The 25,875-nt window shown below is 43.3% G+C and overlaps 1 protein-coding gene across 50 annotated transcripts in view; it reads right to left on the bottom strand.

Annotated features, from left to right (window-relative positions):
- LOC132393562 (uncharacterized) overlaps nt 1-25,875 on the bottom strand; it is a 266,331-nt gene that overhangs the window by 109,766 nt on the left and 130,690 nt on the right. For all 50 annotated transcript variants that reach the window (XR_009511964.1, XR_009511965.1, XR_009511980.1 and 47 more), the window contains one exon: nt 18,398-18,471. Coding sequence is in view for 5 of the 50 variants with exons in the window: in XM_059968987.1 (XP_059824970.1) it covers nt 18,398-18,471 (74 nt within the window). In the remaining 45 variants the exon portion in view is untranslated. The remainder of the gene's footprint in view (nt 1-18,397; nt 18,472-25,875) is intronic.

Genomic DNA, 25,875 nt, shown 5'->3' with positions numbered 1-25,875 from the left:
AAAGACTGACCTATTGTTTATCAACAATGAACAGCGTTGGTATCAGGGAACATAGGACGAAGCCAGAGGACACATTGAAGCCATGGTCAGGAATGCTCACCAATGTCTCTGCTTCCTCGCGACACTAAAGAAATTCAGCATGTCCCCATTGGTTCAAACCAATTTTTATCAATATACTGTAAAAAGCATTCTGTCTAGATGCATAATGGCTTGGTATGGCAACTGCTCTGCATATGACCGCAGGAAACTGCAGAGAGTTGTGGACATAGCTGAGCACATCACAGAGACCAGCCTCCCCTCCATTGACTCTGTCTGTACTTCTCAATGCTTCAACATAATCAAAGATCCCACCCACCCTGGACATTCTCTCTTCTATCAAAAGCTTGAAAGCATGTACCAACAGACTCAAGGACAGCTTGTAACCCACTACTAGAAGACTACTGAATAGCTCCCAAAACAATAAATTGGACTCTTGACCTCACACAATCTACCTCTATGAATATACTGTCTTATACCTTGTTCCTGAATGCACAGTCCTATGTAGTCTTAGATGGGCTTCACAATCTACTTCACTATAATCTTGCATTGTTTTGTTTAACTGCACTGCACATTTTAGGTAGCTTTTACAGTTTATTCCGCATTGCTATAGTTTTACCTTGTTCTAGCCTGATGCACTCTGTAATGACTTAAACTGTATGCAAGACAAGTTTTTCACTGTTTCTTTGTGCATGTGACAATAATAAATCAAAACCAATACCAATAGCAGAGTAAGTCTCAGGATTGTGAAAGAGAGATATGAAACTGTCTCCCTGGGATTGATTGTGAGTGCGTCTAAGTGGTGAATGAAGAAAGGGCAAAGGCAGCAAACTTCTCCGTGGGCAAGAAGGCGGCCAAAGGCTAGAGTCCAATATGGGAGATATGAGAAAAATGTTAGAGTGACTTATTTTAGAGAGGGGAGGTTAGGATGGGCAGCAGGAGTCCATGAAAATGTGGAGGAATATTCATGCTCAGATGCACTAGAATGATGGACAGATGTCCTTCCTCAAAGTTCAAACTAAATGTATTATCAAGGTACACAAATGGGGAGAAGAATAGTAAATCAGCCATGATGGAATGGCGGAGCAGACTTGATGGGCCTAATGTCCTAATTCTGCTCCTTTGACTTATGTCACTATATATTACGCTGAGATTCATTTTCTTGCAGCCATACACAGTAGAACAACAATAGAACCAATGCAAAACACATTGATTCTGTTGTACTTCATCCTGTCCTTTACCTTTCCGGCTCTGTCTACCCCCCCCCCCCACCCCCATCTACCGCCCACCCACCTTTATCTTTCACCTTCATCCTTCCCTCATCCCCACCTGGTTTCTTCTAACCATCATCCTTTCTTTGGTCCACCTGTCCACTACAATCTCCCGTTTCACCCTTCCCCCCTCCTCTTTATATCTTCAAGATATGGACATATGGATATCTATCTGCCTGTCCACAAAACTAAAGGTGTACGAAGCTGTTGTCCTCAGCGTTCTCCTGTATGGATGTGAAACCTGGACCGTGCAGCACATCAAAATGGTAGAGGAATTCCATATGTGTACTCTGAGGTTGATCCTTGGCATTAGCTGGCAGGACCGGGACACAAACTTAGTGGTCAATGATAGGGCGGAGTCTATGATTGTTGAGGCCATGATTGTAACAGCACAGCTTTAGTGGACAGGACATGTCATACACATGAAGGATTCCCAAATCCCCAAGCAGCTACTAAATGGTGTGCCTTCACTGGGCAAGAGGAATTGAGACAGGCCAATTAAGAGGTTCAAACACTGTGCGAAAGCTAATATTGCACATACTGGGCTTGTACCAAAACAGCTGGAACAGAGTGCAAGACCGAAGTGGCTGGCGAGCTTTGGTTAAAATCATTCACAACGACCTGGAGGAGAGATGCCGAGCAGTACTGATCACCGCTCAACAAAGAAGGAAAGCAATAGCAGAGGCTCCATGTCCAGATCCAGCAGTTTTCATGTCCTCATCGTGGACATCTATGTCATGCATAGCTTGGACTCTGCAGCCTCCTATGAACACACAAATGAAATGCACAAATCTAACTGTCATCATCGGATATGATGGGCACCCAACACACTGTAGCACAACATTTGGGCCGGCTCCTGTTTTGTGCTATTTTATGTTCTATGTCATCTGGTTCAGCTCTATAGCACTCCGAGGGCGAGTTGGAAAACACACACTGGTCCTTACTGAGGCATCTTCAATTTCCTTGGAATCAACATCTCATGGAATCTATCCTGGGCCCAATACATTGATACCATCACAAAGAAGGCATGCCAGCAATTCTACTTCTTCAGGATTTTGAAGATATTTAGTATGTTATTAAATTCTCTAACAAAGTTCAACAGAAGTACAGTGGAGAGTATTCAGACTAGTTACATTACAGCCTGGTATGGAGGCTCTAACGCACAAGATTGCAAGAGGTTGCAGATGGTTGTAGACTCAGCCAGCTCCATCATGGACACATTGCTCCATACATCTTCATCTTCAAGTGTTGGTACCTCAAGAATGTGACATCATTAAAGACCTTCACCATCTGGGAAACGTCCTCTTCGTGTTACTACCATTGGTGAAGAGGTACAGGAGCCTGAAGTCCCATGCTTGATGATTCAGGAACAGCTTCTTCTCATCTGTCATCAGATTTCTGAATGGTTCATGAACCCATGAATACTATCTCGCTATTCATCTTTTGCACTCTATATTTATTTTGTAACTTACAGTAACGTTTATGTCTTGCATTGTACTGCTACCACAAAAAAATTTTTATGACGTAATTTGTCAGTGATAATAAACCTGACTCTGATTCTGAAAGTAGCAACACTTCTGGGAGTCCTGCCTTTTGATCATTCCCATATGTAATAAGTCTAACCTCGGTTGTTGTACTTTAAACTATCAATGTCTTAATCTTTGGATTAGATGAGATAAGATTAGATTAATTTACTGTCATATACACCAGAGTGCAATGAAACTTCTTGTGCACATGAAAGTCACAGGGTAAACGGTATCCATGGTAATAATAAATAAACAAAAAAGTGATGAGAACTGAGACAACAGAATGGTGAAACGATTGTAATGCGAACTGAGGTCATGTAAAAAGAAATGCCAAAGTGGCAATAAAAGATTAACTGGAAAAACATTCTTCGACTGTTCATTGACTTTGCAGTTTGGTGTTTTATATTCTGTGTTTTTTTTGCTCATTTATTTGCCGTTTGTGCAATTTGTTCTTTTTTTTGCGCTTTGGGGAGCTTAATGTTTTTCTTTGTATGGGCTCCATTTTTTTTTGTTTTATGACTGACTGTGGGGACGAAAAATCACAGGGTTGTATATTGCATGCATACTTTGATAACAAGTGTACTTCGAATCTTTGAGGTCAAACTAAGGATTCAAGAAAGTGGCAGCAACAACACGAAGGTGAAGGGAGTGCTTAAGTTCAGAAGCCTGGGGAAGACGTCTGAAAATTTGGGCCTTTAAGCTCCTGTATCTTCTTCCAGAAGGTACAGGAAAAGGAAATGGCCAGCATTGCAGGAACTCTTGATGGCTCTGCCAACCTTCTCATGACCTTCAGATGCTTCTCAATATTTTCCACCTCTTTACCAAACTTCCTCTTTGGACCAGTCTCACAGTCATAGAGTCATAAAAAGTAACAACACAGAAACAGTTCATGTCAAACCATTTAAACTGCCTACTCCAATCAACCTGCACTGGGACCTTAGCCCTCCATATCCCTACAATCCAATTACCTATGCAGACTTCTCTTTAATGTTGAAATTGAGCTTATATACACCACTTGCACTGGCAGAACCCTCCTCATGTTCCCCCAGAAACTTTTCACCTTTCACTCTTAACTCTTGACATCCAGTTGTAGTCCCACCAACCCAATGTCTCCTTTTGCTACACAGTGTCAATTTTTGGTTGATGGTGCTCCTGGGAGACAACTCAAATTTTCCGTATGCAACACATTACATACAGGGAAGCTGTTAAATAAAAACAGAACATATTATTTCACTACTATCACACTTTCAAAAGGTGGGTTGAACTTTTTCATGTGATCAATGCGGTTAATTGATCTGTGAATTATTCCTGATACGTTACAATTCCAGAATCAAATTATGGAAGGCCAAAGCAGCAACAGGAATTGGATCACATGCTGCTTCTTGATAGTTTATCCAAATATCCCTACAACTATGCCTTTAATCAACAATTATTGGCAGCTTTGACTGCATAGGTCTTTGGACAGGAACTGTCGTGAAGAAGGGTCTCGGCCTGAAATGTTGATTGTATTGTATATTCTTTTCTATAGTTGCTGCCTTATCTGCTGAGTTCCTCCAGAATTTTGGTTATGCTGTGTTGTAAAAACTGCTGAAAACCATTGTTATCATTAGCAAGAGATTGGAACGCTGGGAGTGCTACTGAAAGGTGCATTGTCTATGAACACTGCAATGTACCAGAAAATATATCTATGCTTTCATCTGCAACTTGCCTCTAATTAACATTTGATATATTCAAAAATCGTATTTTAATTACTTATTACTGTTTACTACTTATACCAAGTGTTCCCAACCTTTTTTATGTCATGGACCCGGACCATTAACTAAGGGGTCCGTGGACCCCAGGTTGGAAACTCCTGATTTATATTGTTCTAATCTCTCTCTGGTGCTTTTCCTCCTTCCCTTTCTCCCATGAGTCACTGTCCTCTCCTATCATACTACTTCTATCCGCCTATCACCTCCCAGCTTATCACTTCATTCTACCTTCCCCTTCACCTGGTTTCACCTATCACTCACCGGCTTGTTCTCCTTCCCCTCCCCCACCTTCTTATTCTGGCTTCTGTCTGCTTCTTTTCCATTTCTAGTGAAGGGGCTCAGAACAAAGATGAGGAGGAATTTCTTAAGCAAGTGAACAGTAATTCTGTGGAACTTATTAGCACAAACAGCTGCAGAGGCCAAATCATTGGGTATATTTAAAGCAGAGTTCAATAGGTTCTTGACTAGTAAGGACTTCAAAAGGTAAGGGAAGAAGGCAGGAGAATGAGAGTAATAATAAATCAGCCATAATGGGATAGTAGAACAGGCTCAATAGGCTGAATGGTCTAACTCTGCTCTTGAGTCTTATGGCTTTGGCCCCAAACGTCAACTGTTTATTCCCCTCCTTAGATGCTGCCTGACTTTTTTTCCCATCTCTTTGTTTTGTGGGGTAAATCAAACCCAGAGAGTTCCACTAGATCAAACAGAATGAGAGAACTCATTGCAACCCCTGTAGAAGACTAGTAGATGACCGTCATAGCATTCCACTTTCTGTGACTCAATCCTGAAAGACATGGCCACCCTGAGTAACAAGGGTATTTGAGCATGTTCCCTTCCAAATCACAACATCATACAGCGCCTGTTGGATTAGGGTCCAGGTTGCTCTCTTCATTCTGTTTGTGCTCATAGTTACAGCGTTATTTACACTTGTTTATATGTTTGTATAACCACCTGTTGTCTATAACCTTTTAGCAAGTAGTATGGTTGGTTCATAGTTCTGTCATTTCTTTGTTTGCAAAGTTGAAGTAAGACTCAGTCAGTACCTGTTCACAGGTTTCCCAATCCAAGCTGTTTCAGAATGGATCTTAATCAAAAAGGATAGTATGGGCTCAATTTCTTTTGTTACCTCTATCCTTACTTTGCTTGCTGGTAAAGGCTGACCCTGTCCAAACTGTGCTATAATCATCTTTTTCATGATGATGTGTCATTTTGTATAATGTAGGTGATAATGGCTATTTCTCTACCTATGACCATGATTGTGCTTGGCAAATTGTTCTACACAAGTGGTTTGCCATTGCCTTCTTCTGGACAATATCTTTAGAAGACGTGTTTGGCACAGCATTGTGGACCGAAGGGCCTGTATCGTGCTGTAGGTTTTCTATGTTTCTCTGTTTCTAAAACCGATGATCTCAGCCATAATCAATACTCTTCAGAGATTGTCTGCCTGGTATCAGCAATCGCATAACCAGAACTTGTGATATGCACCGGCTGCTTATACGGCCATCCACCACCTGCTCTCGTGGCTTCACGTGACCCTGATCGGGGGGCTAAGCAGGTGTGACACCTTGCCCAAGGGTGACCTGCAGGCTAGCGGAGGGAAGTAGCACCTTACACCTCCTTTGGTAGAGACATCTCTCTACCCCGCCACCCAAGTACTCTGATGAACAACTAATGCAATGCATCAGATTTTTGCGTCAGTCTTGACTTCTGAAGAATCTCTGCACAACGTCATCTCCAAATCTAACAGTACCAACACCTAATAAAAAAGCAATAAAATCAGGCAATAAAAAAAGACATTCTTGAATTTCATTTCCTGATCTAACTGGAACTTTGGCTCAACCATTCCATTCTGAAGAAGTTGCCTCTCTCACCTAGTCCTCTTTGGCCCATATCCCTCTAAGTATTTTCTATGCACATATCTATCCAAATATCCTTTAAACATTGTAATTGTATCCACCTCTGCCACTTACTCTGGCAGCTTGTTCCATGTACCAACTACCTTCATGGAAAATTTCCCTTCTAGTTCCTTTTAAATTGAAATGTTCATTGAAAACTATCGAATATTGAAAAGTCTGGATAGAGTGGATATGGAGGGGATGCTTCCAACAGCAACAGCAAGAGAGTCCAGCACCAGAGGACAGAGCCTCAGAATAGAAGGATATCCCTTTAGAACAGAGTTAAGGAGGAATTTATTTAGTCAGAGGGATCTGCGGAATTCACTGCCACATACAGCTATAGAGGTCAAGTCATATAAGGCGAAGCTTGATAGGATTCTTAATTAATCAGGATGAGAAAGGTTATGGGGAGAAGGGAGGACAATGGGACTGAGAGGGAAAGCAGATTCAATGGGCCAAATGGCCTAATTCTATTCCTAGGTCTTACTCCTAGGTCTTACATCTTTCCCCTCTCAAATTAAACCCATGCTCTTTAGTTTTAGACACCCCCACTTCGGAAAGACTACAACCATCCATCTTTTCCATGCCTCTCATGATTTTGTAAATCTTTATAAGGTCAGCCCTCAGCCTTTGCCACTCTAGGGCAGTGGTTCCCAAATTTTTGTTTATGTCAAGGACCAGTACCATGAAGCAAAGAGCAATGTGTCCATTAACCCTAGGTTGGAAACCCATGCTCGAGGAGAAAAGATACTGCCTGGTTAGCCTCTCTTTACAACTCGAACCCTCCAGTCTCAGTAACGTTCTTGTGAATCTTTTCTGCACCCTACCCAGCTGAGTGACATCCTGCCTACAACTGGCTAACTGAAACTATGCACAGGGATGAGTAATATTTGTTGGTCTGTCCAGCAGTCTTGAGAATTTAATTTAAAGTAAAGATCAAAGGGTGTTGGATCCTCAGAAGGTGTGATCCTATGGTTCAATAGTATGTAGATGTCATCATATACTACTTTGAGATTCCTTTTCTTGCAGGCGTTTACAGGAAAATGAAGAAATACAATAGAAATTATGAAAATCTATAAGTAACAAAGACTGACAACTGATGTGCAACAGAAGACAAATGCACAAATAATCAATAAAAATAAATAAATTATACTGAGAATGTGAAGTGTAGAGCCCCTGAACAAGACTCCACAGGTTGTGGGATCATTTTAGTGTTGATGTGAGTGAAGTTATCCATGCCTGATGGTTGAGGAGTCATAATTGTTCCTGAACCTGGTGGTGTGGGACCAAAGGCTCCTGTGCCTCCCATGTGAGTATTAGTGAGTGAGAGCTTGGCCTGGGTGGTGGGGATCCTAGATGATGGATGCGACTTTCTTGTGTCAGCGCTCCTTGTAAATGTGCTCAATGGTGGGGGTTGGGGGGGTGGATTCTTTGTCTGTGATGGTCTGGGTGGAAGTAAGGGTAGGAGTTGGAATGAATGCAGAGCACAGATGGAACATCCTCTCCTCCTCCTCCTCCTCCTCCTCCTCCTGACCTGTTGTGCCTCACCTCAGAACAACAGTTGCTGGCTGTTTCTCAGGCAATGCGCTCTCCCAGTCGGCAGTCGTCTTAACTCAACAAAAAGGAAAACTTAGTACGCAGGTCAGCCTCTCAGCTACAAAGAGCGATGGAGTGCTGGCTCTGCTGTTGAGCGTGATGAATTGTCCCATTGTACCAGTCTGGGTGCCTGGCTGCTCCTCCACCGTAATTGCAATCTCCCTGATGCTATTTTAAACAGCCGCACTGTTGTCTCTCTCACCGTACAGCGACATAAAGACACATTGTCTGTCCTGCTCGAACGAGACGGACTGGGATCCAAAGTGGTTGTCACCATGACCCTGAAATGGCACGGACTGGCACAGCTTGCAAAGCGCTCACAGGAGACTGCTTCCCAACAAGAGGCGAATGTTAATGCCGACCATGACAAACTGCCTTCTCAGATGACATATTTTTTGTTTTTGTTTAGAAGTAAGCAGAGTAACAGGCCCTTCCAGCCCAATGAGCCCATGCTGCCCAATTACACCCATGTGACCAATTAGCCTACTAACCCGTACGTCTTTGGTTGGAAGGTGGGAGGAAACTGGAGCACCCAGAGGAAATGTGAGCACCCGGAGGAAACTGGAGCACCCAGAGGAAACGTGAGCACCCGGAGGAAACGTGAGCACCCGGAGGAAACGTGAGCACCCGGAAGAAACTGGAGCACCCAGAGGAAACGTGAGCACCCGGAGGAAACGTGAGCACCCGGAGGAAACTGGAGCACCCAGAGGAAATGTGAGCACCCAGAGGAAACATGAGCAGCCAGAGGAAACTGGAGCACCTGGAGGAAACGTGAGCACCCGGAGGAAACGTGAGCACCCGGAGGAAACGTGAGCACCCGGAGGAAACGTGAGCACCTGGAGGAAACGTGAGCACCCGGAAGAAACTGGAGCACCCAGAGGAAATGTGAGCACCTGGAGGAAACGTGAGCACCCGGAGGAAACGTGAGCACCCGGAGGAAACTGGAGCACCCGGAGGAAACTGGAGCACCCGGAAGAAACTGGAGCACCCGGAAGAAACTGGAGCACCCAGAGGAAACGTGAGCACCCGGAGGAAACTGGAGCACCCGGAGGAAACTGGAGCACCCGGAGGAAACTGGAGCACCCAGAGGAAACGTGAGCACCCAGAGGAAACTGGAGCACCCAGAGGAAACTGGAGCACCCGGAGGAAACTGGAGCACCCGGAGGAAACTGGAGCACCCGGAGGAAACGTGAGCACCCGGAGGAAATGTGAGCACCCGGAGGAAATGTGAGCACCCGGAGAAAACTGGAGCACCCGGAGGAAACTGGAGCACCCAGAGGAAACGTGAGCACCCAGAGGAAACGTGAGCACCCAGAGGAAACTGGAGCACCCGGAGGAAACTGGAGCACCCGGAGGAAACTGGAGCATCCGGAGGAAACTGGAGCACCCGGAGGAAACTGGAGCACCCGGAGGAAACTGGAGCACCCGGAGGAAACGTGAGCACCCAGAGGAAACGTGAGCACCCGGAGAAAACTGGAGCACCCAGAGGAAACTGGAGCACCCGGAGGAAACGTGAGCACCCGGAGGAAACGTGAGCACCCGGAGGAAACGTGAGCACCCGGAGGAAACGAGCACCCAGAGGAAACTGGAGCACCCGGAGGAAACTGGAGCACCCAGAGGAAACGTGAGCACCCAGAGGAAACTGGAGCACCCGGAAGAAAAGTGAGCACCCAGAGGAAACGTGAGCACCCAGAGGAAACGGGAGCACCCAGAGGAAACGTGAGCACCCGGAGGAAACGTGAGCACCCGGAGGAAACGTGAGCACCCGGAGGAAACTGGAGCACCCGGAGGAAACTGGAGCACCCGGAAGAAACCTGAGCACCCGGAAGAAACCTGAGCACCCGGAGGAAACCCACACGGCCTCAGGAAGAATGTGCAAATGTTTTACAGAGAGTGGCAGGAATTGAACCCAGATCATTGGCAATGTAATCAGACCATAAGACATAGGAGAAGAATTAGGCCATTCAGCCCATCGTCTTCTCCGCCATTCCATCACAGCTGATTTATTATTTCTCTCAACCCCATTCTCCTGCCTTCTCCCAGTAACTTTTGACGCATTTACAATCAAGAACCTATAACCCATTTTCTGCCATAGTTAATCATTCTGTAGCAAGGTGCACTTAAAATTATGTCTAATGTTTTTAAATTTTCATTTTGCTTCCAAACCCACATTATACTTGCAAATCCAATCAATTTTAAAGGTGTCATCCAATACTACAGCATTTGTCACAGCTGGTAGCACCTAGTGTACTGGAGACCTGCCTGGGTGAAAATTTGATAAAAGTCCTGCAAATCCATAGTGTTATGCTAACTGTTATGCTACCCTGATGCCCAAATTAACCCCAGTACACATTGCCCTCATTGCCCACTTCTTCTTAGGATTTATTGAGAGAGTGTGGTGACAAATGCAAAGGTCTATATTCCATTCATCCTCAGCAGCTGTGTAACAGGGGACTCCCTGCTCAATGGGCTGTTGTCAGACAAACAGACAGAATGCTGGCTCGGTTACCCTGCTAGGGGACTTGCTGAGGGATGCACTGAAGTTAGGTTCAGCCACAGCTAAGGCTCTGTGGTGAAGGGGCACTGTATGGACTCCTTCTGCTGAAAAGGAGGGGCAGAGTCATGAGGGGAAACCCTTTGAACATTGCATCACAAGTGCATCACCCAGGGGGCCACATGAGTGACAATGGTGCTGTGGGTTAAAAGAATCGTCAGCATTACTAATTGATGAAATGGCACCAAGGATGTTTTGCACTGTGGTTCTTTCTATATGTACGTTTAATTGTGAACAGTCATGAGACCAAGTCCAATTCTTGAACTTTGCATCACCCCAGGAGTATCAAAGGTGCAAAGGTGCAGCTATGCAAAATGTACAAATATTAAAGATTAGTTTCTCAAGACCATAAGACATAGGAGCATAATCAATCCATTCAGCCCATTGAATCTGCTCCAGCATTTCATCAAGGCTGATTTACTATCCTTCTTAACCCTATCCTCTTGCCTTCTCCCTGCAACCTTTGACATACTTACTAACCAAAAACCTATCAACTTCCACTTTAAACATCACCAAATACGTAGCTTCCACAGCAGCCCATGGCAATGAATTCTACAGATACATAACCTTCTGCCTAAAGAAATTCCTCCTCTTCTCTGTTCAAAATGGATGCCCCTCTATTCTGGGACTGTGCTCTCTGGTCCTAGACTCCCCCACTATAGGAAACATCCTCTCCACATCCACTGTATCTGTGTCCTCTGGTCCTAGACTCCCCCACTATAGGAAACATCCTCTCCACATCCATGCTGTCTAGGCCTTTCAATGCGACCATCCCACACCCCCCCCCCCCGCCCATTCTTCCAACCTCTAGCAAGTACTTTTGCCAGAGCAAGCAAACACTCTTCACACCTTAACTCATGCAATAACTCCATTTACCCACCAAGCCTTGACAAGATTAGTTATAATATTAGTCTTATTTGTCACTCTAAGGAGTTAATACCCAGAGCCATCAAGGCTAACCCTTTCATTCCCAGGATCACTCTCCTGAAACTCCCCTGAACCCTTTCCAATTCCAGCATTCTTTTTTTTTGTTAGATAAAGGGATGTCACATATACATCAGAACAGACACTAAAATGCACCATTTTTGTCAAATCAAATCTGTGAGGAACGTGCTGGGGGCAGCCTATAATTGTTGCCAACATAGCAAGCCCATAACTTACTAACCGTAACCTTTAAGTCTTTGGGATGTGTGAAGAAACCGGAGAACCTGAAGAAAATCAATGTGGTCACGGGGAGAATGTACTAACTCCTTATAGACAGTGATGGGAATGGAACCTCTATCAGTGATTGCTGGCATTGTAATAATGTTACACTAACCGCTATGTCACCAAGCCACAAAATCAATGCCTAGAACTAATAACCATATCAGATGACCTGCTCTGGGCCCTGCATAGAGATATTATTATAAGGAAAGCATTAACCAGTCCTTACTCTCTTAGGATGTTCACCTTTGCATCAAGCATTCTAACAACCTTCCACAGATAGACCGTGTAAAGTTTCCTGACTGGTTGCACTCTGTCTGGTATAGCAATATGAACGCACAGGAAGATGCTGATGAAGGGTCTTGGCCCGAAACATCAACTTTTTACTCTGCCTGGCCTGCCTGGCTCCTCCAACATTTTGTTGGTGTTGCACAGGAAGGCAACGTTCTTCTTCTTCCTACAACTTTTAATGGCGGTTGGCAGTCCAACTTGAAGGTGCATTACCCCCACCAACTGCACTGGAGTGTGGTGCACAGTTGGGAAATAAAACCCCGACTAGTTCTTCATCAACTGAAAACTAAATTATCCCAAAAATCCTTATGGATTGTAAATAATGAAAAAACAATATTGTGAATTAAATTAAAGCCACTTCCATAACTTAGTAAAGATTTTAAATGAAATCCATCACCCCCAAAGATAGTAGTGCAACTTGCACTTGCTTTCTTTCGACCTTGTATGCTTCACATTGTAATAGAATGTGTTCAACTGTTTCATAATGATAACAATATCTACACACCCAGACTAATGTTTTCCAACAAGACATGAGGAATAATTAAGCATAATATGCCCAATTCTAAGTCAAGTCAATAAAATTCCTTCTCTTCTTGTTTTACCCCCTTCTCCATCAATCCAACAATGATGGATTCTGGTGCTTTAAATCCAAGGTTCTTACAGCAGTCTGGAATGACGCATAAAATTTATTTCTTCACAATTGTTTTATTAACAGTTGATAGAACAAAGAGAACAGGAATAGAACAGTGAAAGGGGTCACTGCTACTTGAAGAAGAGAGAAATTAAAGATGACATCTAGTATAAAACAGCTACTTTTACACCCAGAGATAAGAAAAAATCCATTCAAATCTATAGATAATAATAAACCAATTAGAAAATACTTATTCAATTCTGCAGTAAAATTTAACTTATGAGAAAGCACTTATTCACTTATGGAAGAATGAAGAAACTTCAGAATTATATTCTGTATAACCACTCAAGGCATATTAAACTGTTGAGCATACAAAGGCCACTGAAAATACAAGCAGATCATTAACTGTTAAACTGTAGAGAAAATGACAATCAAACAGTCTGATCTAAAAGTAAGAAGGTGCAGAGAGTAGTGCACTCTGCCCAGTACATTATGGGCACATCCCTTCCCACCATCTACAGAAAGTTCTGCCACAAGCAACATCATCATCAAAAATCCCCACCATCCAGGCCATGCCACCCTCTCTCAGCTACCATTGGGCAGGAGGTACAGAAGCCTAAAGTCCCACACCACCAGGTTCCAGACCAGCTACTTCCCTTCAACTATTCGGTTCTTGAAACAACTGTTACAATGCTAATCACTACAGTTTAGCAACACCATGACCACTTTGATCATTGTACTTAAATGGAGTTTATTTTTTTCCCCTTTTCTAATTATGTTCATACAGAACTATGCAAAAGTCTTAGACACATATATGAGGGGTGATTGATAAGTTTGTGGCCTAAGGTAGAAGGAATCAATTTTAGAAAATTTAGCACATTTATTTTTCAACATAGTCCCCTCCTGCATTTACACACTTAGTCCAGCGGTCGTGGAGCATACGGATCCTTCTTTGTAGAAGTCGGCATCTTGGACCTGCAGAAATGGTCAATGCCGGGGTGATTGATAAGTTGTAGCCTAAGGAAGAAGGAGATGAGTTATACAGCTCTCATAATCTTTGAGTGATTATGCAGAAAGTTTGAAGTCAATAACTCATCTCTTTCTACCTTGGGCCATGAACTTATCAATCACCCCTGCTGTCCACCGGCTCTGGAGGTCCAAGGCAATGACTTCCACAAAGGAGGGATCCGTATGCTCCACGACCGCTGGACTAAGTGTGTAAATGTAGGAGGGGATTATGTTGAAAAATAAATGTGCTCAGTTTTCTAAAATTGACTCCTTCTATTTTAGGTCACAAACTTATCAATCACCCCTCGTATATAGCTAGGGTGTCCAAGACTTTTGCACAGTACCTTATTTGTCAAAGTGGAGAGCGAGTTTGTAATTCTGGCAGGAGCAAAGGATGTTGGGAATGGCGAGGGTGGCGTGACATGGGAGGGGTGTGGGTCAGGGTACATAGACGGAGAGCCAGGGGTGGGGGGTGGCGCGGGTGCAGACACACCCAGCCCTGAAACATCAGGCATGATCATTTGATTCATTTATTTTATTGATCATGGGCAACAATTAAACCAGTGCCCAAGAATAGTGTGAGCTGCCTTAATTACTATTGTCCAGTAGCGCTCACATCTATGATGATCAAATACTTTGAGAGGTTGGGTCATGGCTAGAATCAGCTCCTGACTCTGCATGGACCTGGGTCCATTGCAACTTGCCTATCGCCACCACAGGTCTATGGCAGACACAATCTCAATGGCTCTTCACACAGCCTTAGATCACCTGGACAATACAAACACCTACTTCAGGATGCTGTTCATTAACTATAGCTTAATGTTTAACACCATCATTCCTATAGTCTTGATCGATAAGCTACAGAAACTAGGCCTCTGTACCTCCCTCTGCAATTGGATCCTCGACTTCCTAACCAGAAGACCACAATCTGTGTAGACTGGTAATAACATATCCTCCTCACTGTCAATCAATACTGGCACACCTCAGGGGTGTGTTCTTAGCCCACTGCTCTACTCTCTCTATACCCATGACTGTATGGCTAGGCATAGCTCAAATGTCATCTATAAATTTGCTGCTGATACAACCATTGTTGGCAGAATCTCAGATGGAGGAGTGAGATATGCCAACTAGATAAGAGGTGGTGTAGCAACAACTTTGCAGTCAGTGTCAGTAAGACCAAGGAGCTGATTGAAGACTTCAGGAAGGGTAAGATAAGGGAACATGAACCAATCCTCATAGAGGGATCAGAAGTGGAGAGAGTGAGCAATTTCAAGTTCCTCGTGTCAATATCTCCATGGATCTAACCTGGTCCCAACGTATCAGTGCAGTTATAAAAAAGGCAACACAGCAGCTATATTTCTCATATATCTTATTTTTAAGTTAACATTTTTATTCTTTCTGACTGCTCTTCCAATATTTGTATATCTGTGCACCTGTAATGCTACTGTGACACTGTAATTTCATTTGGGGTCAATAAAGTACCTATTCATCCATCTATTTCATTAGTAGGGGCGAGGGCTACTGCACAGAATGATAAGAAGCAACAGCTAGTTGTAAGATTAGACAGTTCCATCATGGGTACGACTTTCCATAGTATCCAAACCAACGAGCAGTGCCTCGGAAAGGCATCATTGTGGACCCTCATCACCCAGGCTATGTCCTCTTCTCATTGCCACCATCAGGGAGGAGGTACAGAAATCTGAAGGCACACACTCAGCGATCTAGGAAGTTTCTTCCCCTCTGCCATCAGATTTCTAAATGGACACTGAACCCAAGAACACTACCACATGTTTTTTTCTGTTTTTGCACTATTTTAACTATTTAATATACTTATATACTTACTAAAATTGATTTAATTATCTATTTTTTCCATACTTATTACATATTGTATTGCTGCTGTTAAGTTAACAAATTTCACGACATATGCCAGTGATATTAAACCTGATTCTGACGTTCCCACTCCTCCCTCCTCCCTTCCCCTTTTCCCAAGAATGATTCCTCTCTCCCTGTCCCCTTCCCACTCTCAGTCCACAATGAGGATCCATATCGGAATCAGGTTTATCATCACTTGGAGACAGAGTTAAGATGGCGCTAAACGGCAACTCCTTTGCTTGCATCTTCAGAAACAGCTCTATTTCCATCTTTAATATCTTTATTTTTCCCTTTCAGTGTTCTGTTGAAGATCCTGACCTGGAGTTACGTGCTGACTTTGGTTCTTTGCGGGAATGGGACCTGTTCTCAGGGCTTCTGGACGAGCCGTTGTTCGGCACGCCAAAGGGTCAGCCTAAGAGGCAGCCCAGTGTTCGGAAGCCTAAGATCTCAGTGCTCCAGAGATGGGCGAATCAAGAGTTGGTGTCATGGCAAGAGACTCGTGTATCGTCAGGGAGTCTGGAAAATCTTCCACTGTGGGCCCAAAGACCCGAGATCTTTGCGATCTTCAGGCACAGAGCTCATAAAAAGCGATAGAATAGACTTTTTAACATCATAAACCAGCAGGTTGTTGTCATGTCTCCCGCTCGCTGTGAAAATGGAGACACCTCTGTCTCCCTTATTAGGGAGAGAGAGAACCTGTGGGCTGCTGGATGCCGGATGAATTGCGATAATCTTTGGGGTAACTGCAAGGTCTGTGTCCTTGCTATCGCTTAGCTCATGGCTGTGCTCGGTAGCGGGTGCGCTTTCTGTTTTGCTGGTGGGGGGAGGGGGGATTGTTGCTCGCCGACGCTTACGTGTGGGAGGAGGGAGTGGGGGGTGGGCCTTTGGGGTTCTCATGTTTAACTGTTGTTCATTTTTTGGGGCACTTCTCTGTTTCTGTGAATGTTTTGCGAAGAAAAAGCACTTCAGGTTTTATATTGTACACATTTCTCTGACATTAAATTGAACCTTTGAACTTAAATATGTCATGATTTTTTTGCAGCAGCAGTACAGTGCAATACATAAAATTACTACAGTACTGTGCAAAAGTCTTAGGCACCTTAGTTAGATATTACCATGTGTCTAAGACTTTAGCACAATATTGTATTTTTACTTTATGTTTTTCTTGAGAACTACTTGTTTGTTGCTATGTGCCTGGATAGCTGCTGTAAGTGTCTTATTGCATGACGTATGTCAGCAGCAACATTCTCTCTAATATTTTTTACAGCTGTGCGAACCAGCCTTTACTCTGAGCAGGAAATTCCTAAATGGCCTGAGAACTGCGCAGCATTTTAACTACTTTCTTTTGTAATCCCGTATGCACACTACGAATATTTAGAATGAGAATTTAAATTTCACACACTTTGGATTTTATTTATTAACTGAAGGTTATAATGAAATACAGAAGAACAAAGAAAATATTTCATGTTTTGTAAACTTCTTCCAATTGCTCCAATTCCAGCTACATGGCGATAAAGGCTATGTGCACGAGAGCTTTTCAGCTACTGCGTGGCCGCGCACCCTCGCAGCTTAGAGGGAACAGCGCTGGTGATATTAAAGTTGATCCTAGTACCTGAGTTCTACTATATATTAGTTGATATGCCTTATTTGTAGGATGCACAGGCCTGACATAGTTCTTGAGCACAGTGACTCCACCTGAAATGTCAATTGATTATTCCTCTCCTTAGACGCTGCCTAATCTGCTGAGTTCCTCCAGCATTTTCTGCATGTTACTTTGGAATTCCAGCATCTGCAGAATCTCTAGTGCCTCTGACAACAGTCTCCATTGTGCACCACTCCCTCTACTGGCATACAGAGATCTAGCCTATGGACAGGCAAGTTCAAATCCCACTAAGGCTCAAGTAATTAAATTGAACTGTGATCTATTTTCTAGAGCTCTCTAATTTCAGTAATGGAAAACCTTCAGTCTACCAGGTTGCCATAGAAACCTACATGATTCATTAATATCTGAAAATGTACATGAATGTCAGAGTGCTTCATATTTAATTGTCCCCTGAAGTGGGTCAGTTATTCAGTGCTGGAATATTTACACTCTATGGCCACTCTATTAGGTACCTCCCGTACTTGTTTAAGTGGCTTCTCAGTGTATGTACTTAGTTTTCTGCCGCTGTTAACCCATCCACTTCAACGTTCGATGTGCTGTGCATTCAGAGATGCTCTTCTGCACACCACGGTTGTAACGTGTGGTTACTTGAGTTACTGTGGCCTTCCTGTCAGCTTGAACCAGTCTGGCCATCCTCCTCTGACCTCTCTCATTAACAAGGCATTTTTTTGCCCATAGAACTGCCGTTCACTGGATTTTTTTTTTGTTTTTCACACCACTCTCTGTAAACTCTAGAGACTGTCGTGTGTGAAAATCTCAGTAGATCAGCAGTTTCTGAGATACTCAAATCACCCCGTCTAGCATCAGCACTCATTCCGCTGTCAAAGTCACTTAGATCACATTTCTCCCCCATTCTGATGTTTGGCCTGAACAACAACTGAACCTCTTGACCACGTCTCCATGTCTTTATGCATTGAATTGCTGCCACATGATTGGCTGATTAGATACTTCCATTAGTGATCAGGTGTTCAGGTGTATCTAATAAAATGGCCACTGAATCTATGTTTTATTGGCTGCCAGCTCAGATAATGGGACCAGTGGTACGTGGTTGGAAGGTAAGTAATTAATTTGTAGCACGGCTGTCCATTGCAAACACTCACCATCCGTCTGTTGCCTTGAGAGTCGTTAACCAGAGTGACAGCCAAGCAAGAGGTTGATTTCCAGGCACAAAAACCTGCAGAGAAAAAGAGAGAGAAATGAAGGCTGGCAGCTTTGTCTTTGTTGTAGAGAGAAGTCGACAGATACTGCCCTGAGGAATTGCCTCAGTATATGAATAGGCAATGCTAAAAAAACAAAAAAATCAGCCTCCTTTGTTCAATATGACATCATGAGGGGAAAACTGAGCTTCAGCAGTATTCATTTGAGAAGTAACAGGAATTTTAAAATATATTTGCCACTTGAGGCAACCATAAGACATAAGAGCAGAATTAGGAGCCACTCAGCCCATCGAGTCTGCTGTGCTATTCTATCATGGCTGATGCATTATTCCTCTCATCACCATTCTCCTGCCTCTTCCCTGTAACCTTTGACACCTTAACTAATCAACAACCTATCAATCTCTACTTTATCTACACCCAATGTCTTGGCCTCTACAGCCATCTGTGGTAGTGAATGCTACAGACTCACCACCCTCTGGCTAAAGAAATTCCCGTTCATCTCTGTTCGAGAAATGTCCTTCTATTCCGAGGCTGTGCCTTCTGGTGTTAGACTTCCGCCCTATAGGAAACATCCATTCCAAGTCCACTCTATTGAGGCCTTTCAATATTAAAAATGGTTTCAAAGAGATCCCTCCCCCCCATTCTTCTAAACTCCAGCAAGTACAGCCCAGAGTCATCAAACACATCCCTTAAATCTTACAAAAACTCCATTCACCCACCAATCTCTGATAAGATAAGGTTATAAGATTAGTTTTATTTGTCACAGGTACATTGGGAAATACAGTGAAGTGCATCAGCCACCTACGCAGTCTGAGGATGTGCTGGGGGCAGCCCACAAGCGTTGCCATGCTTCCGGTGCCAACATCGTGTGCCCACAACTTACTAACCCTAACCCGTATGTCTTTGGAACGTGAGAGGAAACCGGAGGAAACTGAGGGTCACTGGGAGAATAAACTCCTTACAGACAGCAGCAGGAATTAAACCCTGATTACTGCAAAGCCTTACACTAGCTGCATGTTATTGAGTATGCCCTTTCCTCTCCTATCCTCATACAAAGCTGGAAAATTGAAAACCGTTCCAAAGAATCTTTTAAATTTGGGAGATCAATTGGAATTGTTAAACGAAGGGAGACATTCAAACAGGAAGAATACTAAGGAATATGGAAACAGGGTTGGGAGAGAGAATTCAAATAAATACAGCCATTATCTTTTTGGAGGAGGCAGTAATCAGGATCCAAATGTCCTCCTCTGTCTCAGTCAAAGACATTTAAAAGAAAATTAAGGCCCACCTCTTGTTGGTAGTATCCTGAAGATCTGGGCCAGAGGCTGGAATACTGCAGAGGCCTACTCCATAGGCCCATTATAACTCAGTTTTCTAGTATACCTTGACACTTTTGTTATGAAGCTACTTCCTCTGTTTCTGAATAGTTGCTTCTATTTTTATGAGTGGACACAGCCTAGTTTTGTGCTTTCAGTCCAGCAAGAGACTTGCATGTAGCTGGGGAGATTTAAAAGTTTGTGACTTCTCTGAAGGCTAAAGGCCTAAAATATCCCCAGGGTCCTCAAATAATCTAGCTGCAACTTGTGTTTCTGGCACACAGCTATGCTTTCACATTTATAGAGCCCGGATCTGAACCAAACACCATGAGTCCTTTTAAATAGGAGGACTGTTTTCAAATCAAAGTTGTTTACTACACTTTTAAATAGAAGTCTGTTTTCTAAATAGATCTTTTATTTCCAGTTCTGTATCTCGAGATTTGCATCACTATTTTTAGCCATTAGGGTTTCTGAAATGTGAAAAGAGATTCTGACGCACACAAAATGGTGGAGGAACTCTGCAAATCAGGCAGCATCCATAGAGAGAAATAAAAGAACCAAGATTTCAAGCTGAAACCCTTCATTAAGACTCTAATTAAGACCCTTAATCAGGGTTTTGGGTGGCAAGGTGGAGATATGTCTCTACCAAAGGAGGTGTAAGGTGCTCCTTCCCTCCGCTAGCCTGTAGGTCACCCTTGGGCAAGGTGTAGCACCAACTTAGCCCCCAATCAGGGTCACATAAAACCATGGCATTAGGTAGTCGATGGTCATATGAGCAGCTGGTGCATATCACAAGTCCCGGTTACGTGACCACTAATGTCAGGCAGACAATCTCTGAAGAGTATTGATAATGGCTGGGATCATCCATCTTGTAAAGACACTGCCCAGAGGAAGAAAATGGCAAGCAATTTCTGTAGAAAAAATTGCCAAAAACAATCCTGGTCAACATTATACAGCATATCACGTAACGAACGGACGAGCTGGATTACATGATCTCTCTGCTCTCTGTTCTCCCCTGCTTCTGCACAATTTCAGCTTAGAAACTTTGAGCCATGATCTCCAAAGTCTAACCACTCAACCTAAGCAAGTAGAAAAAATAAGCACACAATGTGACAAACTTCCTTTTTCATTGATTATTCTTCCAGTTTTCTTTCCGTGTTCAGGGGAATAATCTGCAATTCTCAGAAAGAACATAGAACCTTGCAGGTCAGTGCAGGCCCTTTGGCTGTCAATATTGCGGTGAACTTTTAACCTACTCTATATTGTTTGGTTAGATCAGTCTAACCTTTCCCTCCTACATATTCCCCTATTTTTATACCATCCTTGAACCTACCTAAGGGTTTCTTAAATGTACCTAATCTAACTGCCTCTACCATCACCCCTGGCAGTGTATTTCATACATCCACCACAGAGGTGTAATAAAACTCTAATATCTCTCCTATACTTCCCTCCAATCATCTTAAAATTATGTCCCCTCATATTGGACATTTCTCCCCTTAGAAAAAGTCTGCCTATCTGCTCGATCTATGCCTCTAATCATTTGAAATCACCTCTCATTCTCTTTCGCTCCAAAGAGAAAACCATTCAACCCATCCTCATAAGACACACTCTCTAATCCAGGCAGCATCCCGATAAATCACTTTTGCACCCTCTGTAAATCTTCCACATCCTTCCCATAACAAGGTGACCAGAACATAGTACTGCATGAAAAAACTTTGGAGAAGGATTGGGCATGTGATGAGAAGAGAGGGCAAATCCATCATTAAGACACCTGAAGGGCAGAGGAAACACAGAAGACCAAAGGTAACTTGGAGCCATGCCGTAAAGTCAGAGATGGGGATCCTGGAACTCAATAGAGAAGATGGGCGAGGACAGACAAAGATGGAGTACCTTCATTGCTGCCCTAAATGCTAGTTGTGTAACAGGCAGTAAGTAACTAGAACACAGTACTCCATGTCTGGTCTAATCAGGGTTTTATAGAGCTAATGATAACCAATTGCATTCTTCACCAACACATCATACTGCTCCTGGTGTGCTTCCTGTCTTGGAGTTGGGTCTATTGTCATCTGCACAAGTACGTGTATGCACAGGTGAAATGGAAAACTTATTTGCAGCAACATTGTAGGAATATTGCATTAGATAAGCGGCATTCACAAGAAAAAACAAATTCAACATTTTCTAACAAGAGAAGTCCTTTGTAGTGCAAAGTAGTCATATTGTTGCTAATCTGTAGGGATTAATGTTTTTCCAGTTGGTTCAAGAACTGAATGGTTGAAGAGAAATGGTTGTTCTTGAACCTGATGGTGTTGGACTTCAGGCTTCTCTACCTCAAGTTCAAAGTAAATTTTACTATCATTTATGACACCACTTCCAACCCTGAAATTTATTTTCCTGCAGGCATTCTCAGCCAGTCTACAGAATAGTAACTATAACAGGATCAATGAAAGATCAACCAGAGTGCAGAAGCCAACAAACTGCAAATGCAAATATAAATAAATAGCAATAAATAATGAAAACATGAAATATCCAAATAAAGAGTCCTTAAAGTGAGATCATTGGTTGTGGGAACATTTCAATGATGGGCAAGTTATCCCCTTTTGTTCAGGAGCTTGATGGTTGAGGGGTAGTAACTGTTCCTGAACCTTGTGGGGTGAATCCTGAGGCTCTTGTGTCCTCAACCTGATGGCAGCATTGAGAAAAGAGCATGGTTTGGGTGGTAAGGATCTCTGATGATGGATACTGCTTTCCTATGACAGTGTTTCACGTAGATGTACTATGGTAGCTGTATGAAGATGGATAAGATGGTGGGGATTTTAGATGATGGGTCGTTCCTTCTTGAGGCAATGCATGCTGTAGATGCTGCTGATATGGCTGAGTCCACTAATCTTTGTAGCTTCTTACGTAGCTGTGCATGTGTGCTGAACCATGCCTTAACCTGGACAAACTGTCCAATCCAATGGCCTCTGAGTCAAGTGTCATGTTCTCCTGTGGTGCCCATATTGAGTGCTACCAACCTGATCGCTCTCATATTGTTTAGCCGAAAAATCTCTGAGGGGCTCCATTTAATGAAAGGCCTCCTTTGTCTTGCTGGTAGACAAGGTGCAATTTACCCTCCCCCTCCTTTCCACTCAGTCACACAGGTAAAATACTTGAAAATCCATGTCAAACATTTCAAATCAACATCACTCTCAACTGTGCAGTCAACACTGACGCCACGTAGTTGTCATCCAAAGTTACAGACTGGTAACCGTCTCTGTAAAGATGATAAGCCGCAGAGAAAAATAAGGCATTCTTTTGATGTATTCCAACTCTTGACTTCAAAACCCATCTGTCACACTTCAAGGACGGTTCTCCCAGAGGATGGTGTTATCTGAGAGAGCCCTTCAATAAGAATGGTATCTTTAACTTTGACACCAGTTGCGATAAGGAATAACTGAAGCGCCCTTCTCTGCCTGCTCGAAGCCAAGGCTCCTTATAAGGTCAGCGAATGTCGACAGACCTACTCCACGCATTCACTGGCATTCCATGCTGGCATATCCCAGGAGTCAGAGGGGAAATGGTCAGAGACAACCTTAGCTGCTTAGCCATGAACTAGCCTGAATTAGTTTTTGCACATTTAAGCTTTGTGGTGCCTGTAGCCTCTCTGCCACAGATGACATCCCTCATTGTACTGCATCTGCACCTTAGCTGAGGATCTTCTTGCTGGGTCATTGAGGTAGTTATTCCCATTACCACTAGGAATTCAGTTCTTCTACTGACGTTTGGCCAACAACTTTCATTGCAAAAAGATACACTAATGCTAATGACCAGTTTATTCCAACATCCCCTTCCATTTATAGAACACAGAACATTATAGCACAGTACAGGCCCTTTGGCCCACAATGTTGTCCCTACATTTTAACCAATTCTAAAATCAATCTAACCCTTCCCTTCCACATAATCCTTTATTTTTCTGTTGTTCATGTGCTTTCAAAGAGTTCCTTATATGTCCCTACCACCACCCTGGCAGTGTATTCCATGCACCCATCACCCCCTGTTTAAAAAACATACCTCCGACATCTCCCACCCCCTATACTTTCCTCCAATCATCTTAACATTACGTATTAGTCATATCTGCCCTGGGAAAAAGTGTCTGATGATCCACTTGATCTATGATCCTTATCACATACAGCTCTAGTAAATCACCTCTCACCCTCATTCATTCCAAAGAGGAAAAGCCTAACTCACTCAACCTATCCTCGTAAGACATGCTCTCTAGTCCAGGCAGTATCTTGGTAAATCTCCTCTGCACCCTCTCTAAAGCTTCCACATCCTTACAATAACAACCAAAATGCAATACTCCAGATGTGGTCTATTCAGGTTTTGTAGAGCTAATGGTAAACATCTGTATCCATCACCAACACACACTGCTCTTGTTTTCCACTCACAAGCTCCTCCAAAAAATTGATTTAAAATGACTTGGATCATTACAGCATACTACAGGCCCTTTAGGCCACGGTTATACTAAATTTTTAACCCATTCTAAGATTAATCTAACCCTACTCTCCCACATAACCCTCCATTTTCTATCATCCATATGTCTATCTAAGAGTATCTTTATTGTTCCTAAAGTATCTGCCTCTAACACCATCTGTAGTAGCATGGCCCACTTACCCACCACTCTCTATGTAAATAACTTACCTCTGACATCCCTTCCTATACTCTCCTCCATCATCTAAAAAGTTATGCTCCCTTGTGTTAGCCATTTCTGCCCTGGGGAAAAGTTTCTGACCATCCTCTTGATTTATGCCTCACATCATCTTATACACCCCTAACAAGTCTCCTCTCATCCTCTTTCACTCCAAAGAGAAAAGCCCTAGCTCGCTCAATCTATCCTCACGAGGCATGCTCTCTAATCCAGATAGCACCCTGATCAGTCTCCTCTGTACCCTCACTGAAGCTTCCACATCCTTCCTATATCAAGGTTATAGAGATCACAATACTCCAAGTGAGGTCTAAGCAGGGTTTTATTGAGATACTGGTAACCAATTGTACACTTTTCTTTTCAAGATGTGATTCATCTAGTTTCAAACATTGTAGATAAAGGAGAAACATCTGCAAGTCACACAAAAATGTGATCAGTCAGAGAAAAGCAAATTCAAAAAAGTAAAGGAAAATTAATATTATTTAAATGTTTTTTTAAGCGATACAGCATGGTAACAGGACCTTCTGGCCCAATTACAACCAGATGACCAATCAACAAAGTAATTGTAAGTCTTTGGAATATAGGAGGAAACTGGACCACCTGGAGGAAACCCATGTGGTCACAGACTCCTGACAGACGGTGGTGGAATTGGACCAGGGTCACCAGTGCAATGCTGCAACGTTACTGCACCACTGGTGCACGTGGATGTCACTGTCTTTAGCTGGTAGGGGTGAGCAACCACCACAATCCTTCTAGAGAAGTTGTCCTCCCAGTGCACCTCCCAAGGTTCATGCCCAGTGATGATGAAGGATTGTCGAGAGGGTTCTGAAGTGAGAAGCTGGGAGGTGATAGGTGAAAGAGGGAAAGGGCTGAAGCAGACGAAATCTGATAGGGGAGGACAGTGGGCCATGGAATAATGGGAAAGGGAAGAAGCACCAGAGGAGGCAATGGGCAGGTGAGGAGCAGAGAATGGACGAGAGGGGAACCAGAGATGAAATTAGAAAAAAAAAGTTAGGGTAGGGGTGAGAAATTAACAGAAGTTAGTTTACATTTTGTCAAGATGCTGCCTGGATTAGAGTATGTACTATGAAGAGAGCACGAACAGACTTAGGCTGTTTTCTTTGGAGTGGCTGAGGCTGAAGGGAGACTAGAGAGAAGTTTATAAGATTATGAGGGGCAAGGACAGCTGGTATCTTCTGCCTAGGGCTGAAATGTCTAATACGAGAGCACAAGCATTTAAGAGAAGAGAGATCAAGTTCAAAGGAGATGTGCAGGGCAGGAGCTTTTTTTTAACTGCACAGAGAGTTGTGGGGGGGGGGGGGGTGGGGTGACTGAAATGCACTGCCTGGGGTGGTGGTGGAAGCAATTACAATAGAGGCATTTGGATGGTTTTCAAATAGGCACATGAATATGCAGAGAAT

The sequence above is a fragment of the Hypanus sabinus genome, chromosome 4 (assembly GCF_030144855.1).
Source record: "Hypanus sabinus isolate sHypSab1 chromosome 4, sHypSab1.hap1, whole genome shotgun sequence".
Lineage (NCBI taxonomy): Eukaryota > Metazoa > Chordata > Chondrichthyes > Myliobatiformes > Dasyatidae > Hypanus > Hypanus sabinus.
Note: the sequence above shows the minus strand (reverse complement) of the source record. Positions and strands in the feature narration are given on the sequence as shown.